Consider the following 18,995-nt stretch of genomic DNA (forward strand, 5'->3'; position numbering starts at 1 on the left):
AATCAAGTAGGATAATGTGGGGTTCCATGCAGAGGTCAGGGGGCTAGCAGTGCCCCAGCAGTAAAGCAGATATCTCCTTGTCTTCTGAACTTTGAGTCACTTAGACACTGCAGTTCATAAGGGGTTAAGCAGAAGGTAGTCTGCTCCTTCACCTATGTATTTAAACGTAAGGGCTCCTAATGGGCCCTTATAGTTAAAAACAGTGGACTGACAGAGAAAGCAGCCACTGGCTCTCTGCTTTGCCAGTCACACTTGTAGCTGCAGGTAGGAAATTAAAATCTTGTATTTTAATGTTTCATCCATAGCAATTGATTAAAAAACAGTTTCTGTAATGAGATATCTTACATGGATGTCAGTAGTTGCGCCCCCTGCTGCTGATTTCTGGGTCCATCTTTTGGTGGGCACACATAGACACTGCGAAGAGTGGTTGAGAAAAAACTGGAGAACACTTACCAAAATTCAGACCCTTTTCCCGTTTCTATAGACCTGACAGCTGACATACAGAATCTGCGATTCATGGCTGGTACCGTTTTACCGATATAAGGCCACAATTGCAGATAATGGCGGACATGATTAATTTGTTCTACAGCCAATCAGGGGTCTTATGTTACGTTCTATATCTCCTAACTAGATATAGTTACCTGGTGAGAATAAAAATGGCACCCAGTGCAGCTCCCACCTTTAGAGTTCCCTCGTTCTTTGTAACCAGGTCACCACGTTGGTTTTGTTTTTAATATTACCCGGATGAATTTCTCTTTCCATGTTACATCAGTGGTTTCTCCGAATGGGATCTGTTGTATCAAGAAGCAGTGTTTGTGTACAGTTCCTTTAATACGGCAAGATACGGACCCACCTACAGATATGAAAATCACTGAAAGCAGCTCGCCCCTCCCCCCCCCCCAACTGCAAAAAAATTCTCCATAAAAATAATGAGGCTCTTGGTTACCATTTGCAAACAGTGTAAACCATCTCAACGCGATAAGGTGGCCCTATGCCGGAATGGCCCTAGACTGTACTTTAGCCTTTCCATGGCATATAATAAGCCTATGCTCCTATGCACTCCACCCATCCTTCCCAGTGGGTTATTATTTTTGCCAGTATAAGATGGAACCTACATGCCCAGAGCATAGGCTTATTACATGCCATGGAGAGGCTAAAGTACAGTGTAGGGTCCACCCCGAGCAGGAGGCCACCGTATTGTGGTGGGGTGGTTAACATTGCTTGAAAATGGTAACCAAGAGCCTCATTATTTTTATGTTTTTTTTTTTTTTTAGCAGTTGTGGGGATGGGGGGGGGATGCTTTTAGCAATTTTTATATTCATATTGGGTCTGTATCTTGCCATAGCGGTGAGCTGTTGCATTTTTTTTTATTCTTATTTTTTTTGTGTATGTGTTTTTATTATAATGCTATTAATCTGTGCAGTGAATGGCGCCACTGACCCGGATACTGTAAGCTATTTATCTGGGCAGTGTATAATACTATCAATGTAAGCGCTGAATGTCACTACAGGAGCAGTATCCTGATCTAGGCACCATATGGTATTATTCATCTTGGCTTTCTGCGACACTACTGGGCACTATATAGCACTATAGAATTGGAAGTTGTATAATACTATTGATCTAGAGACACTGTATATGATTTCATGGGGCACTACACAGCATTACTGATCGGTGCACTGTATGGTATTATTTATCTTGATACTTTATGGGACAACTTGGGCTCTGTATAACTGAATAAGAAAATTATGTGATCCTGTAGCCAACCATTAAAGGGTTATCCAGTGTTAGGCTATGTTCACACAATGTAAATTTGTAATAAATAATGGCCGTTGCAACAATGGCCCCTATTTATTGAAAATTAAAATAACTTTGTGTCCTATGGAATCCTGGCCAAAGTGTATACACTCTGTATACACACCGGCCGGGATTCCATGCAGCCGCATAGAAAACTGACATGTCACTTTTGTGCTGCTGCTATTCATTTAACAGTTGCCACACAAAACTGGCAATGTAGACAATGTAAAGTGCGGCTCCGGTTGCACTTTACATTGTTTGCTAGGGTGATTTGGAATGCAGGCCCACCCGACTGGGCCCGCATTCCAAATCATAAGAACAGAAGCTGCCTTACTAAAGGCCCTATTACACCAAGTGATTATCAGCTGTTACGGCCGATAATCATCTTGTGTAATAGAAGACATCGATCAGCCGGTATGAACAATGTCGGCTGATCGTTGGCTGTCGTTTTTTTTAACATGTTGAAAGACAAATGACTTAGGGCCAATCTGCTGCCGTCACTCCGTGGAAAGAAAACCGCTGCTATCTTCTATGGGCTGGCCGGATAATCTAGCAATCACCCGGGCATCCCCCCCTCAGCTCCCCCAGCACCTGCTCGCTGCCGACGCGTGTAATAGCGCCATCAGCGAGTGGGGAACGAGGAGCAAACGAGCGCTGACAGTACTCGATTGCTCCTCTCCATCTCCCTGTGTAATAGGGGCTTAAGTGTGAACCCGGCCTTAGAATAACATGGCTACTTTCTTCCAGAGACAGCACCACACTTGTCTTCAGTTTTAGTGAAGGTTTTGCAACTCAGTTCCATTGAAGTGAATTGGAAACAACACCTAAACTGGGGTGGTGCTCCACTGGTGCTGGAAGAAAGCGGACATGTTTTTTCTAATGCTGGATAACCCCTTTAAGTCATGAATAGTGACCATTTAGTTGGCTAAGGAGTCCAAGCTGTATAACGTTTGTCCAAGATCTCCTGTAAGTCATGTGTCTTGAGAACGGGTTGTGAATACTCTTCGTGTTTCTCTTACAGGATGTCACCAATTGAGCGTACAAAAACAGCTCACTTCTGGTAATGTTTTTCATACTTTCCTACATCCCACGTCTCCATAATTTCACCTTTCCTATCCGATTGTCTTACCTTTTTTCCATGACCATCACCAATGGAAAGTTACACGCGTTACACGTGCTGACCATGCTTCCTTCTTCCAGGCTTCGTTGGGTTCCTCAGTATGGCTATAAAAACTACTCGGAGAATATTTGCTTTCCTGTTTCCTGTTATTCTACAATCTAAACTCCTAGATAGGATGTCGCGAGGGAAGAAGACTTATTATATCTAATTATCCACAGTGTCGGCCAGACACTGTCATGGTGCGCTCCAGAATACATAGCAACCCGGACAGGTCCCCGGCTCTTGGTGGTGGGAGAGCCTCACATTGTACACCAGGACCTACTACTTAGTGGAGATTAGGGTTGTCATTAAAGTTTTTAATTACTGAGATTTATCTCTTATCCTAAGGGCCGTATTACACGGACCGATCACAAAGGTAAACGAGTGCTGATCTGTAGATTGGCACTTACTTAATGAGCCCACATATGGCACAATAATGGTGCCATAAGGGCTGTATATATAGGACAGGAAGGACTCTCACAGGCTCAATAACAGCAGTGAGAGCGGTAACATTTAGGGATGATTGAATTTTTCCAAAATTCGGTTCGCCAGGTTCACAAATTTTTGCCGTAGAATTTGCACACTTGCGAATCAAACAAACTGCACTAAAACATATAAACAATTGTTTAGCTGTTTTAGTGCAGTTTAAGGGCACAACGTACCTGTCCGCTCTCCCCCATTGTCCTTTTTCATGTCCCAGTCCCTTCAGCCCACTCAGCCAATTACTGACTGAGACGGCAACGCAGTCAGTGATTAGCTGAGCGGGCTGTCACTCTCCAGACATGAGACTCCACCAGGCAGGTTTTTAAAATATTTTAAAGGTACTGGTACACTTTAAGGGGCTTTAAAGTGTCACTGTAATATATATATATTTTTTTTTTGCAGAAATCAATAGTCCAGGTGATTTTAAGAAACTTTGTCATTTGGTTTATTAGGCAAATATGCCATTATCTGCATCCAATAAGCACACACACACACACACACTCTCATTCACTGCCCATTATCAGGAAATCTCGACTTGTTTACATCAGACGAGCCCTGTGTAACCTATGGAGAGGGGAGGGGGAGGAAGGAGATAAGTCGCCAGCAGAGAGCAGTGAACAAAGGATTACACAGCGGGAGCTCTGTGAAAGCCGATATTCAGAGGTCAGAGAGGTCAGTACTGACTTCCGAAGAGATAGCCCGGTGATGTAGCTGTAAATTAACTCTTTGTTGTCCTGTTTTGGTGCCTCATTTCCCTCAACCCCTCCCCTCTCCATAAGAGAACAACGAAGACAGGGAGGAGAGCTTCAAACTGCATTTTCATGATAAAAATTCATTTACAAAGTTTCTTAAAATCACCTGTACTATTGATTTCAGAAAAAAAAAATTACAGACAAAATTACAGAGACACTTTAAAAGCTTGAGAAAGGTCTGAGATGTAATAAAATAAGGGTAATTTACAATTTGGAATCGCTGCTTTGGAATACTTTTGATACACTGAAGGCTGAATTTAACTCCACAGTGTGAGGCTGCCCCAACCTCCATATTTTACTGTGTAGGTCTCAAATGTCATCTCATTTTCTAAAACCAGTGACTTCCTCCTGACGCTTCTACCATAAAGCAAAGAATTAAATAATTGGTCTATGTGGTTTACACAGAAGCTTGTAATTACTATAGCGGAGTCATATGCATAGGCAGATTTGAATGTTTGCCATATTGTTTCCATTAGTTAAAGGGGTTTTCTCATCTGGAAACCACTGGTAAGCAGCACAGAGAGCTACTGTATCATGAGCTGCTCTTGTAGTACTAAGAGGGACCAATAGTGGGTATAAAAATAATAGTATAATATAAATAAACTAATCTGTAAACTTTTGTAGCCTTGAGTTCTCTGATACCAGCACTTAAAAGAACAAGTCTGGTGAAAATTTTTATTAAGGTGCCCCCCAAAAGTTGCTCAGTATCCCTCCAGTGCCCTGTGTCCCTCAGTGTCCCCCTGCCATCATCCTCTCCAGCAGCCACAGCTCGCATAGCTCTGGGAGTCGGGTTGTGACACCACCATGTTATCCAGGAAGTGACATCACCATGTTATCCAGGAAGTGACATCACCATGTTATCCAGGAAGTGACATCACCCTGTTATCCAGGAAGTGACATCACCCTGTTATCCAGGAAGTGACATCACCCTGTTATCCAGGAAGTGACATCACCATGTTATCCAGGAAGTGACATCACCATGTTATCCAGGAAGGGAAGCCTTGATGCAGTAGTAAGTGCAGGGAAAAAAGCACTTTATAAGCATTTCCTGTAATAAGTGTATATTGGGGATTTGTATAACTTTTTTATTTATTTATTTATTTTTATTTATTTTTTTTGGGGGGGGGGCAATACAATACTTTAATAAAAACTTTTGCCGGACCTCTTCTTTAATTGCTTACACTTTTCTGTCAATAGTTAGGGGGGCTAGAACTTGCCAGGCTTTGTGTGAGTGTGGGGGGGGGGGGGGGGGGGGGGGGGGGGGGGGGGAGAGATCAGGGTCAAAGGGTGTGAATATAAGGCTAAGGGGGTTGAGTCACGTTTACACCTTCCCTCCTAGAGCCCATCCTTCACACCCATTTATTAACGTTTTTGCCCACATTCAAGTTGTAAACCGAGTATAAAATCCAGAACAAATGGGGACGGGAGAGACTGTAGCAAAAATTTGGAATCAGGAAAATTAAAAATGATTTTTTTTGAACGATTTATTTCTTGGTCTAAATATCTAAATCGGCATAAAAACCAAATCATTGCTTTAAAATCATTAAACAATAGATTCAGCGATGTATCGCTCCATGTAAAAGGACCATAAGGGTCCTATTGGACGAAGCAATTTTAACTGATTAACGATTAATGATCATAAACAAGATTGTTTATCGTTGACATGGAATCGTTCACCATATTACACAGAACGAAAGTCATTAGTTAAAAGGGTTTCTAAGGGTTTACACACACAGATTTATCTGACATATTTGAAGCCAAAGCCAGGAACAGACTATAAACAGAGCACAGGTCATAAAGGAAAGACTGAGATTTCTCCTCTTCTCAAAGCCATTCCTGGCTTTGGCTTTAAAAATCTGTCAGATAAATCTCTCTGTGTAAACGCACCGTAAGATTGTTACTATGAACGTTTACTCCATCTGATCCCAGCAAAAAAGGAACGATTTGTAATTACACTGAACAATTAGTGAACGAATGAGGAATTGCAGTGTCCCAGAGTAGGTGTGGCTGCTGTGTTATCTTGCCCACCTATAGTCAGATATTATTGTGTAGGACACTCTGGTTTAATGGCATCTGCATTCTGCCTGTATTTTCTATTAACCCTTAGAGGACCTGGCCAATTAAAATTTTTGCATTTTCGTTTTTTCCTCCTTGTACTTAAAAGGCCATAGCACTTTTCACCTAGAGACCCACATGAGCCCTTTTTTTTTGCGCCACTAATTGTACTTTGCAATGACAGCCTGAATTTTTTCATAAAGTACACTGCGAAACCAGAAAAAAATTCAAAATGTGGTGAAATTGAAAAAAAAAAAAAAAAAACGCATTTCTTTTATTTGTTTTTTTTTTTTTTTTTTCGTTTGCCCTGGGGTAAAACTGACTTGTCAGTGTTATACATGTTCCTCAAGTCGTTATGATTACAATGATATATAACATGTATAACTTTTATTGTATCTGATGGCCTGTAAAAAATTCAAACCATTGTTAACAAATATATGTTCCTTAAAATCGCTCCATTCCCAGACTTATAGTTTTTTGCGTCATCAAGTGTTCTTTCTATCGGTACATTGAATGCGACTTTTTGATCGCTTTTTATTACAATTTTTCAGGATTTGATGCAACCAAAAATGCACAACTTTGCACTTTGGGATTTTTTTGCGCTTACCCCATTTACAGTGCGAGATCAGGAATGTGATTAATTAATAGTTTGGGCGATTATTCACGCGGCGATAGCAAACATGCTTATTTATTTATTTTTATTTATAACATGGGAAAAGGGGGGTGATTCTGACTTTTATTAGGGGAAGAGGCTTTTTATTAATAACAACACTTTTATTTGTACTTTTACACTTATACTAGAAGCCCCCCTGGGGGACTTCTAGTATAAGTGCACTGATCTCTCATTGAGATCTATGCTACTGCAGCCGGAAGCAATCAAGTGCCGAGCCGGGATCAGCGCCATTATGGCGCTGACCCCGGACAGGGTAAGATGTGTGGATCACTCCTCCGGGACAACGTCCCGGAGGAACCATCCTCCCCACTAGACACCAGGGAATGGCTGCATCAAGTAATCGGATGCAGCTGTCAACTTTGACTGCTGCATCCGATTACTGTATTAGCGGGCACGGCGATCAGACCGTGCCCGCTAATAGCCGCGGTCCCGGGCTACGAGCGGCACCCGGGACCACGGCGGCCGCTGCGCGGCCCTGCTCTGAATACATGGAGGCGGCCCGTACGTCCAGGGTTGCCTAGGGGTTAATACCAATGATTTCTATATCTGCCTGCAGTACTTATTTTATGCCACTAGATGTCACCAACTGTCATTTATGTGTGGGGAGATATTCCCCTAACCAATCAGTGAGCTGGGTACCTCAAGTAATCTGGCCAATCACTGTCCAGTATCAAAGCCTTTCTGTTGTGTTCTGCCCAATTAGGGAAGAGAATACCTCCCAACTTTTGCAAAGAGCAAAGAGGGACATGTGCGCTGCGGTCCCCATAGCCACGCCCCAATAGCGACCCTCCATAGCCACGCCCCCATAGCAACCTCCATAGCCACGCCCCCATAGCAACCCCCCATAGCCACTCCCCTACAGTCACCACATGCTGCTGACTGAATAGTGCCCTATACAGTATCCAATCCCCCAAAAATGCCCTATATAGTATCCAATCCCCCATTATAGTGCCCCACATAGTATCCAATGACCCCATATAGTGACCAACATAGTATCCAATCCCCCACATAGTGCCCCACATAGAATCCAATCCCCCATATAGTGCCCCACATAGAATCCAATCCCCCACATAGTATCCAATGCCCCCATATAGTGCCCCACATAGTAGCCAATGCCCCCATATAGAGCCCCACATAGTAGCCTATGCCCCCATATAGTGCCCCACATAGTAGCCAATCCCCATATAGTGCCCTACATAGTAGCCAATCCCCCATATAGTGCCCCACATAGTAGCCAATCCCCATATAGTACCCCACATAGTAGCCAATCCCCCCATATAGTGCCCCACATAGTAGCCAATCCCCCCATATAGTGGCCACATAGTAGCCAATCCCCATATAGTGCCCCACATAGTAGCCAATCCCCCACATAGTGTCCCACATAGTATCCAATGCCCCCATATAGTGCCCCACATAGTAGCCTATGCCCCTATATAGTGCCCCACATAGTAGCCAATCCCCATATAGTGCCCCACATAGTAGCCAATCCCCCCATATAGTGCCCCACATAGTAGCCAATCCCCATATAGTACCCCACATAGTAGCCAATCCCCCCATATAGTGCCCCACATAGTAGCCAATCCCCCCATATAGTGCCCACATAGTAGCCAATCCCCATATAGTGCCCCACATAGTAGCCAATCCCACCATATAGTGCCCCACATAGTAGCCAATCCCCTCATATAGTGCCCCACATAGTAGCCAATCCCCATATAGTGCCCCACATAGTAGCCAATCCCCATATAGTGCCCCACATAGTATCTAATCCCCCCATATAGTGCCCCACATAGTAGCCAATCCCTCCATATAGTGCCCCACATAGTAGCCAATCCCCCATAGAGTGCCCCACATAGTAGCCAAACCCCTATAGAGTGCCCACATAGTAGCCAATGCCCCCATATATGCCCCACATAGTAGCCGATCCCCCATATATGCCCCACATAGTAGCCAATGCCCCCATATAGTGCCCCACATAGTAGCCAATCCCCCATATAGTGCCCCACATATTATCCAATCCCCCATATAGCGCCCCACAGAGTAGCCAATCCCCCCATTAGTGTGGCCCCAGCGGAAAAAAACAATAAACCAGTAACTCACCTGTCCTCCGGTCCCAGCAGCTCCTCTCCTGGCAGAGCGCGCACTCCCGTCATCCTCCGGGGCGGGCAGCGGGGTATACAGACACTGACTGTACCGGAAGTAATTCATATAGAGGCTGCAGGTCACTTCCGGCACAGTCAGTGTCTGTATACCCCGCTGCCCGCCCTGGAGGATGACAGGAGCGCCCGCTCTGCCGGGAGAGGAGCTGCTGGGGCCGGCGGACAGGTGAGTTACTGGTTTATTGTTTTTTTCGCTGGTGCCACATATAATGCGAGACACTGGGTGCCGTTCCGGGACCGCGGGACAGAACCCCGAAAACGGGACTGTCCCGCGGAATTCGGGACGGTTGGGAGGTATGGGGAAGAGTTCTTTCCCTGAGGAGATCGAGTTCTGAGAGGATTTCTGTGAGGGAGCTCCTGTCATGGCTCCCCAGCTAAAGACCCCAAACCAAGGAGTGTATTATTTCTTTCAAAGCAACCTCATCTTAGCCATGTGTGGCTAGAGGCCTACTGAGTAGGCTGAGGTGAAAAGAACTGAAGGGACCACCTGCACTTACGCTGGGTGGCAGCTATTTTCCTTCTTCTGACAACCAAGGCAGGACTAATAGTCAGTGACTAGGTAAGCAGATAAAGCAAAGACTCCACTGCAATTTGCTTGGTTTCCCTAGGGGTCCCCTCAACGGCTAGCTTCACCCACAACCTGGGTCCCCAGGGGGATCAGTGCTGTGTATATAGAAGTCCCCCAGGGGGATCAGTGCTGTGTATATAGAAGTCCCCCAGGGGGATCAGTGCTGTGTATATAGAAGTCCCCCAGGGGGATCAGTGCTGTGTATATAGAAGTCCCCCAGGGGGATCAGTGCTGTGTATATAGAAGTCCCCCAGGGGGCTTCTAATTACTGTTGGTGAAAAAAGAATAAAGTGTTTTTATCAATAAATAACCCCCTTCCCTAATAAAAGTCCAAATCGCCCCCCTTTTCCCATGTTATAAATAAAAATATATAAATAAACATGTTTGGTATCGCCGCGTGCGTAATCGCCCAAACTATTAATTTTTGCGCATTTTTGGTCACATCAAATTCTTAAAAATTGTAATAAAAAGCAATCAAAAAGTTGCATATGCGCAATCCAGGTACCAATAGAAAGTACACATCATGGCGCAAAAAATGACTTATCAGACAGCCCCATAGACCAAAGGATAAAAGCGCTATAAGCATCGGAATAGAGCAATTTTAAGGAACGTTTATTTTCTGTAAAAGGTTTTAATTTTTTACAAGCCATCACATAATATAAAAGTTATATATGTTATATATCCTTTTAATCGTACCGACTTGAGGAACATATATAACATGTCAGTTTTTCCATAGGACACAAGGCGTAAAAACAAAGCCCTCCCAAAGAAAAAGAGTTGCGGTACTTTTTTCAATTTTACCACGCATATAATTTTTTTCTGGTTTCGCAGCATATTTTATGGAAAAACTCAGCCTGTCATTGCAAAGTACAATTAGTGAAGCAAAAAATAAGGGCTCATTTGGGTCTGTAGGTGTAAAAATGCAACTGCTATGGCCAGGGGCGTAACTAGAAATGGCTGGGCCCCATAGCAAACTTTTGATTGCCCCCCCCCCCCCCGACTGACCACTAAACGGTCAAGTGAAGTCATAACTACATAACTGATAGCTCTGGTCAGGAGTGCTTGCAGTTAAAGGGACATTTGCAAAACCCAGGAGACCAGCAGGGCCACCCGGTGCTGCAAATGATGACGGCTCAGGGGGCCCAGTATATTGCAGGAGCAGGCCATGGGGCCCCCTGATGCGGCGGGCCCCATAGCAGCCGCTATGGCTGCTATAGTGGTAGTTACGCCCCTGGCTATGGCCTTATATACACAAGGAGTAAAAAACAAAAGCGCAAAAACGAAAATTAGCCCTGTCCTTAAGGGGTCAAAAAAAGTGTTGTGTTGGTGTATTCAGGGATAGACTTGATCGAGCATCAGAAAATCGTAGGTTAGATCGAACTCGAACATTCTCGAGGTTGCCGCATTTGATTGCTGATGCCTTCTTGGTCTGTGCGGAAGGAAGAGCGTGCCCGGGGACCGCCTGGAATTCCGGGATGCAGCCTGGGTAATAGGCTGAATCCCAGAATTCCAGGTGGTCCCCGGGCACTCTCCTCTTTCCCCACGGACCGGGAAGACATCAGCAATCAAATGCGGCAGGCTCGAGAATAATCGAGTTTGATTGAACCTACGATTTTCCATGCAGCCCTTGCAGCATACATTACCTAGCAGGCCTTCTCTTCCGCTCTGTCTTCATCCCGGTCCCGCTTGCAGCATCAACTCCAGAGCAGCCTGACTGAGCTGTCAGACCGCTCAGCCAATCACTGGGAGCGGCGGTCCCGGCCTGTGATTGGCTGAGCGGTCTGACGGCCCAGTCAGGCCGCACCGAAGCTGCTGCTGCACGCGGAACCGGGATGAAGACAGAGCGGAGGAGAAGCCCTGCTAGGTAATGTATGCTGCTTGAATCGTCGGTCACCTGCCGTGCATCCTATTCAATAACGTAAATACACGAGATGCCAGATCTTCATGCCATGTATACTAGTGCAAAAACTGAAACTTATCATCAACTATGAAGATCTACATTTAAAACGTAACTTTTAATTACTTTTATTAATAAAATGTGTGATAGTGTAAGGTTAAAAACGGATGGTGTAACTTATACCTTTATCCACTATTCATGTATATAGTGTATTTTATTGTGCATCCACGCAGTGATGCGCTGTGGGGGACCAATGATTTTAGGTTTGGGCCTAAATAAACAATTATCCGATGACCCGATCATCGGCTGATCGTTTTCTCTATTACACCGAATCGGGCCGATTATCGCTCTGTGGAATAGGCCCCTTAGAACGGATATGTACCACCATCTACAGATTTAAGAAACAGCTATCAATCTGTTAATTCTTTTTGTGTCCAGCCCATGTTACTCAACCCCCGGCCTATAACTGTAACCTCCATGTTAGAATGCAAATAAAATTGCAGAATACTTGGTGAGTGCCAGGATTTCTTCACTGTAGACCACAGAATGGTGATAATGTTGGACCAAGGTTAACATTGCCATTACTGTGTTTCCCGATTAGAATGACACTTTACTCCAGTGTCCTTTAGGGCTAAGACTAGAGTACTAAGACTCTAGCTAAGACTATAATACTGTGTTGTCCTGTGAATTTCCTTCCGAGACTTCATACAAAAAAATAAATAAATAAAGTATTTGTATGTAAAAGACAAATGCGATGAAGATATGAACACAAATTCATCCAACTTATCATAAGCATATGGATGGTACATTTCACATACCGATACCCCATAGCTTTCCAACTGGTCACATCCCCTTTTGACTGCACTTTACCGATATTTGTTGGGATATTGTCAAAAAGGCTTCCAAGGTATACCGCCATGTAATGCCCAAACTCTTAATCATATGTTTTATAAAACACCATGCAGATTGATATTAAAATTACATGTCCCCACCCTATAGCTCTGACTTGATATTCAATCAATCCTCTCATGACCTCAATTTGTGATCTTCCCTTATTCGCACCTTACACAACCACCTCCAAGATTTTGCCCAATCCTCCCCCATACTCTGGAACTCACTACACCGAAAAATCGGGCTTTCACCCTTCAAGAGCAACCTGAAAACCCAGCTCTTCAGATTAGGCTACAACCTACAAAAACTCTGCACCACACTTTTGACTACCAGCCCCCTCACCTTGTAGATTGTAAGCCCTTGTGGGCAGGGTCTTTTTCCCTATATACCAGTCATTTACTTTATTCATGTAGTTTTTTTTCTTGATTTTATTCTCTGAATGTCAACCCCTTATCATATGTACAGCGCTCTTAAATCAAGGGTGCTTTAAAAACAAATAACAATAAAAATGACCTATAAATCCCCTTAAATCTTTAGGAAACTCTCCTCAAGCATTTGGTCCCAAGGTATAACCCTTTGACAATGTCACAATGTATACCCGTGACATGCAGAGATAGTGAGACAAAGCATGCAAAAACCAATAAACATACAGTACTAAAAACAAGAGATGGAGGGTGCTCGAGTCCGATCTTTCCGCATTTGTATACTGCTCGCTGAAATTGGATGCAGCACTAGGGAGTCTTGGAAACATGGAGACAGCCATAGACCGTAGACTGTATCCATGTTTTCTCGGACTACCTAGGGCTCCTTATAACTTCTTCACCCATCGGTATTCAACTGACGAACAATCAGACTCAGGCAAACTCATCTTTACTAATAACATAAAAAAACAAAGACTAAAACTATTAGCTAAATATTTATTTGCTATGGCCGCCGATACATCAAGTAAGAAGGTGAAAATGTGGACACGGTGCTACAAATATGGCAACGCGTAGTTTTTTCCTCTTTTATTTAGAGTAAGATGTGTTGACATCCAGCATGACAAAAATTTGTACAAAGTTCACAATTTAAAAATGAAGTATCACAGCAACTTGTGATTCCACACATTTATCGCAAAATTAAAATGTCATCAACAAATCCATGCCGTGTAGTACAAAAATAAATCAAACTTCAGTTCCACAGAGAGCACAATAAATAGTTTATACAAAATTCTGTCTTCATAAATGATTACTTAAATTAAACTTAGAAATGAATATGAACAATAAGTTAGAATAAATAATAAACTTCGATGACTCACAATAATTCCATATGAAAGATCAGCATTCTAATATGTGACACTTTTTTGTGATCCCTATATATAATAGTCACAGATAGGTTTTTTTGATTTGATACAGTATCATGTACCACCATTAAATGAGCAGCAGGTTTGTGCTTAAAATCCCTTTCCATTGTACATAGGTGATAACAATAATATTCCCAACTGATACTATCTATTAATCTACTGAAAGCGTTACTATATTGGCGAATAAGCTGCAGACACAATGCCGTGGAAAAGGCTAATGCCGGTATTAACAATGGTCACCCCTCGAAAAAAAAAGTTTTTTTTTGTTTTTTTTTCCGAGACGATGTATGACATGGATATGGCAGAAGGTGAACATCAAGCACCTTGCTTCGACTTCCGAAAAGGCAGTTCTGAGCATGACCGCTACGACTAAGAGCACAACAGAAAGACAGGCCTTTACAGAGAACATACTGCAAAGCCCCCCCAAAGTAATTACATAATCTTCTCCCAGCTAGTTATTAAAGTCCTCTTGGAAAACTGTTAGCATTTGTACAGTGAATAGTATAAAGTGCCGCTGGGATATACATATATTTATACATATATATACCGAGGTTGAGTATTGTATTAGAATATTAGTTGTGAGATCCCTGTAACCTCCCTTAGCGATATTATTGAAACAGCCGTCATGGCTTCCAGTATCTTCTGTCCTTTTTGTTTTGCTTTTTTTTTTCTATTTTTTATATATTTTTTTTTTATTATTTTTTATTTTTTCTTGTCAGTGTCACAAAGGCTATAGACACAAAAAAAATTGCACACCTCCGTATATTATGGATATATAGGACAAGGTAAGTGCAAATTATCAACTGGCACATTGTGGGGACAATGACCCTGTAAGTCCTATTTTGCTAAAAATATTTTTTTTTTATTTTTCTAAAAAAAACACCATCTTTTTTTTTTTTCATAGCAAAATTCTAAAGTACATTGTACTTTCTGCATAACATCAACACATGGAAGGAAAAAGATATGCGATTTAAATAAAAAATAAGAATCCTTTTTTTGACATCTTTATAAACACAACACATCTTTGACTTAAAAAGTGGTCTTATGCATACGATTAGTGCAGTTGTTTAGAAGAACATAAATTATGTTAAAGTAATGAAACCAAAGAGAGAGAGAGAGAGAGAGAGAAAAAAAAAAAACATTCGGCTTTGAAATGAGCACAATACAAAAATTATAAATAAAAAATAAGTGCTGTCTGAAGTTTGGTCATCTAACAGAATTAAAAAAATTTCCCAGGAAGGACAGTTAAACAAGAATTCAAATTCAAATTTTTGCTTGTTGTTGTCACGAGACACAAACACAACCTGTGCAGGGAAAAATGGTTAGACGTAAAAGGTTCAAACTTAGATGGTCGACTTCATTTTCAACTAAATCTATTTTTTGGAATTATTCCAGGGATCAAAACGGGTTTTCTTTCTTTCTTTTTTTTTTTTCTTTTTTTTTTTTTGCATTACTTGTAAAAACCCCCATTTGAAATGAAAACACAATGAAAAAAGGCAACAGAAAATGTATTAAAAATAGTGTCTTTCATCCTCGATCAAAAATGCAGGAATCCAGTACAAGTATATTTTTTGTGTATCACGCAGTTCAAAAGGGAAAAATGAATCGATCCGGGAATGAAGGGTGAGTAGTGGCTTTTTCTCCAAAGTCTGTTTTGAAAAAAAGATCAGTAGGAATTATCTCAACGTTCTCTTCCAATATAGTTCAACAATGGAGGTTCCCATATTGAGATCAGATGAAGTTCACTTATGAATGAAAAGTGCTTTTAAGCTGCTTTGTCCCCCCCCCCCATAAGTTTTCGTAGCTAGATGTTGTCTTACGTCAAACCAAAAATTTGAGTATATCTTACAACTCTCCAATGTCCACTCTTTAGAGTTAAAAAAAAAACTCATTTAATTGTCCCGCTCGTAACGCCAACATCTAAAACCAAAAACATTCAGCCTTATACTTGAAAGGTCCTTTAAAAAATAAAGCAATTTTGCTTTACTGCTTTGAAACAGTAAGAGCGCATCATGGAATATGTTCTTCCAAACCTTAAAATCTCCAGTTTTTAGAGACCAAATGAAAATTTCTAGAAAGTGGCAGCAGATGGCAATACCATTTAGAAGGGTAATTTGTCTTCTCGAGTTCAAAATACTAAAATGTTGATCACCAAAGCATAAAAAAATCTACCCTCTGATTCTCTTCGGCAGCTTCCCTTTTTTTCAGAAATATATTTACCTTAAAAATGTGCATACATTAGCAGCTATAAACATTACATGGCATATCACACAATGTTAGCTTATATGAAAACGTACAAAATGTGAATGTATTCAAAATCTATTCAGCAGGTACTATTCTTAAAGCAAGACATAAAATCATCATGGAGTCTTGTAAGCATAACACTGTCTCAGAATGAATAAATATATATAACACTTTTCTGGTAGATTACAGCAGCAGAAAACAAGAGGCGTCTTTATTTTGTTGTTCGAGCAAGGCTTTCCCTTTAGACTTGGATTCCTCTAACGGCTTGCTTTATGTTTTCCAGAAGTGCCTTATTTTCCGGGCTTTGATAGCGATCTTGATTTGTATACATGTCTGTCAACGTGGTCACGTAGGCATCAAAATTTTGTTCGTTGATGGGATCCTACAAGAAAGTAGGCAATCGGCATTAGTTTTAGAGTATCTTTTTTGTATGGGTAAATTTTAAGTTTTTAAGTGACAAAGCAGAAGAACTTAACAAACCCTCCAGGAATGAAATAGATCCATTGTTATGACTAGTGGAGACCATGAGGGGGCGCTGAAATAAATATTACTAAAGATAGACATCATTGATTGTCTGGCCACTGGGCAACTTTTTATCGATGTACTAGAGAGACAGTTTTCTTTCTTGTGATCCAATGTATACTCAAAGAATGATAAAAAGGAGGGCTAAAGGTCCTTATAAAATTTATACTGAAATTGGCTGAACACCCAGCTGGTGGCCGGTTCAACTGGCAGTATAATGTCTATGGGGGCTTCCCAGCTCCCGGACATATGATGTCTTACCCTTTTGGTCTGGAAGGGATGATTGGGCACCAGAGTCACAAAAGAGAGGGGGTTTTGTTGCACTGGGGCGAGCCAGAGCTCAGGACTAGACCGACACCATGCGCTGGAAACAGGTGGCTGTTCCAAAAAGGGAGCGCATCACCGACATCCCATGCCAGCGCTGACACATTAATGTAAAGTACCAAAAGCGGTGTACCCAATGGTACATTCACTTTAACATTTCCCTCTCCATAGGGAACACATTGATTAAATGTTAATGTGAGGGATGAGGATGGGAGAGATAACAATAGAGTGAACAATTGTTTGTCCAATAGTTATTGAAAGCGTATAGGCTTCCTCTCTGCTTTTGTCTTTTAATAGAGCTTTAGATGCCTAATACTGCATCACTGTCTACAATGCTTTATTACCTGTTTATTAGCATGTAGGAATGATAGTGTAGCCTGTCGTATGATGTAGGGAATAGTGCTGTTCTATGTATAAAGACCATGAAAGACCATTTGCCTGGATCACACATATAAACAGGTCACTCCACAGCATCTCTTATCCAATACTCTACCTTCAACTTGGTTGAGCCCTCTAATGGTTGCTGCAATTTGTACTTTTATACTTGAGTATCTAAAGTGAATAGTGATCGATACTCCATAACAAACCCATGGAATATGGGTCACATGAGAACTAAGAACTATATTGTTAAAGTGTCATGAGTAGAGATGAAAAGTACAGAACCATGATTTAAAGTTATGTTGCAGTGGTACTTAGTACCTACACAGATTGCTCACACATTGCCCAGTTACTCTCTAGATTGCTTCAGAGACCGAGTGACTTTTGGTGATATCTGCCATATTTCATAGAATTGTCTAGGTTAGTTCTCAGATTTACACTTCAGTCCCCTATGTTTCTAATAGAGCCACAATCCCAGGAAGGCTTACAGAATTGACCTATTTATGGCGTCCTTCACAACCAGCAGAAAATTATTACTTTTTTTTCCAGCCTGCAAACCATTTCAAAGGCCTCAAAAAAAAAAGAAAAAAAAAAAAAAAAGTACTTTAGACAAGGAGACAACGAGAAACGAGACTACTAAATGGTCAATGAGAAATTTGAGAAAACAACAATAATCTGAATGACTTTGAAGCAGTCTGGTCCCCTGGGCAATTATCCATATCTTTGCCATTGTTCTCTTTTTTTGTTGTTGTTGCTTTTAGCTCCTGCTTGACCATTAGTTGATTAGAGATCTGATTTGAATTGACTACAATTACACATGAGCGAATCTTGAGCACTCTCGAGTTTGCTCAAACCCGAATGCTTGGCATTTGATTGCCAAAGAAGTAGGATGTAGCCCTAAGTCTGCCTGGAAAGCATGAATACAGCCATAGACTATAGGCTGTATCCATGTTTTAGAGGACTTCTTAGGGCTGCATCCAATTTCTTCAGCCACTGGTAATTAAATACAGAGCATTTGGGTTCAGACTGACCCAAGTGTGCTCGAGATTCGCTTATCTATAATTATAATGTTTTAGAATTATATGAAGATGTGAATGAAAATAAGAGCTAACAAGTTTTTACAGAAGATTAACTCCTATCCATGCGACCAAACATCAAGAGCAATGGGGTCATACAGGCCAGAGGTGCAGAATTGGATTCCCTTGTATCTTGATTTCATCCATCAATGTGCAAGATTTTCCTAGTCTGCCCTTGTCAAACAATTCCTAGCTGTGATTCTTGATGACATTCTGTGCGGTATGATGGTAAAAATAAAGTATTCATTAAAAAAGTAAATTATATTTTGTAAGTTTACTTTGGTTATTATTATTGTCAGTTTTTCCTTCTAATTCTGCTTATTGAATAACTATTGTAGACGTTCCAGGCTACAAGAGAAACTATATCGCCACAACCTTGAAACATAACAATTTACTGCAATGTTGTGGTTTACTATACTTCTAGAATATAATTTTTATCATTGTCATTGGTAGAGATGATCGAACATCGGAAAATCTTAGGTTCTATAGAACTTGAACCTTGTTGAACCTTCAGCATTTGATTTCCGATGCCTTCCCAGTCTGTGGGGAAGGAGGAGACAGCCCGGTACCGCCAGGAATTCCGGGATTCAGCATAGGTACCCGGGCTGTCTCCTCCTTCCCCACGGACCAGGAAGGCTTCGGGAATCAAATGCGGAAGGTTCAACAAGGTTCAAATTCTAT

The 18,995-nt window shown here is 41.7% G+C and overlaps 1 protein-coding gene across 1 annotated transcript in view; it reads right to left on the reverse strand.

Annotated features, from left to right (window-relative positions):
- Positions 1–15,639: 15,639 nt before the first annotated feature.
- The window catches only part of MYT1L (myelin transcription factor 1 like), a 361,678-nt gene continuing 358,322 nt past the window's right edge, over positions 15,640–18,995 (reverse strand). The window contains exon 25 of the mRNA XM_069974064.1: positions 15,640–16,396. Coding sequence (XP_069830165.1) covers positions 16,256–16,396 — 141 coding nt within the window. The 3' untranslated portion in view covers positions 15,640–16,255. The remainder of the gene's footprint in view (positions 16,397–18,995) is intronic.

Source organism: Dendropsophus ebraccatus, chromosome 6 (assembly GCF_027789765.1).
Source record: "Dendropsophus ebraccatus isolate aDenEbr1 chromosome 6, aDenEbr1.pat, whole genome shotgun sequence".
Taxonomy (NCBI): domain Eukaryota; kingdom Metazoa; phylum Chordata; class Amphibia; order Anura; family Hylidae; genus Dendropsophus; species Dendropsophus ebraccatus.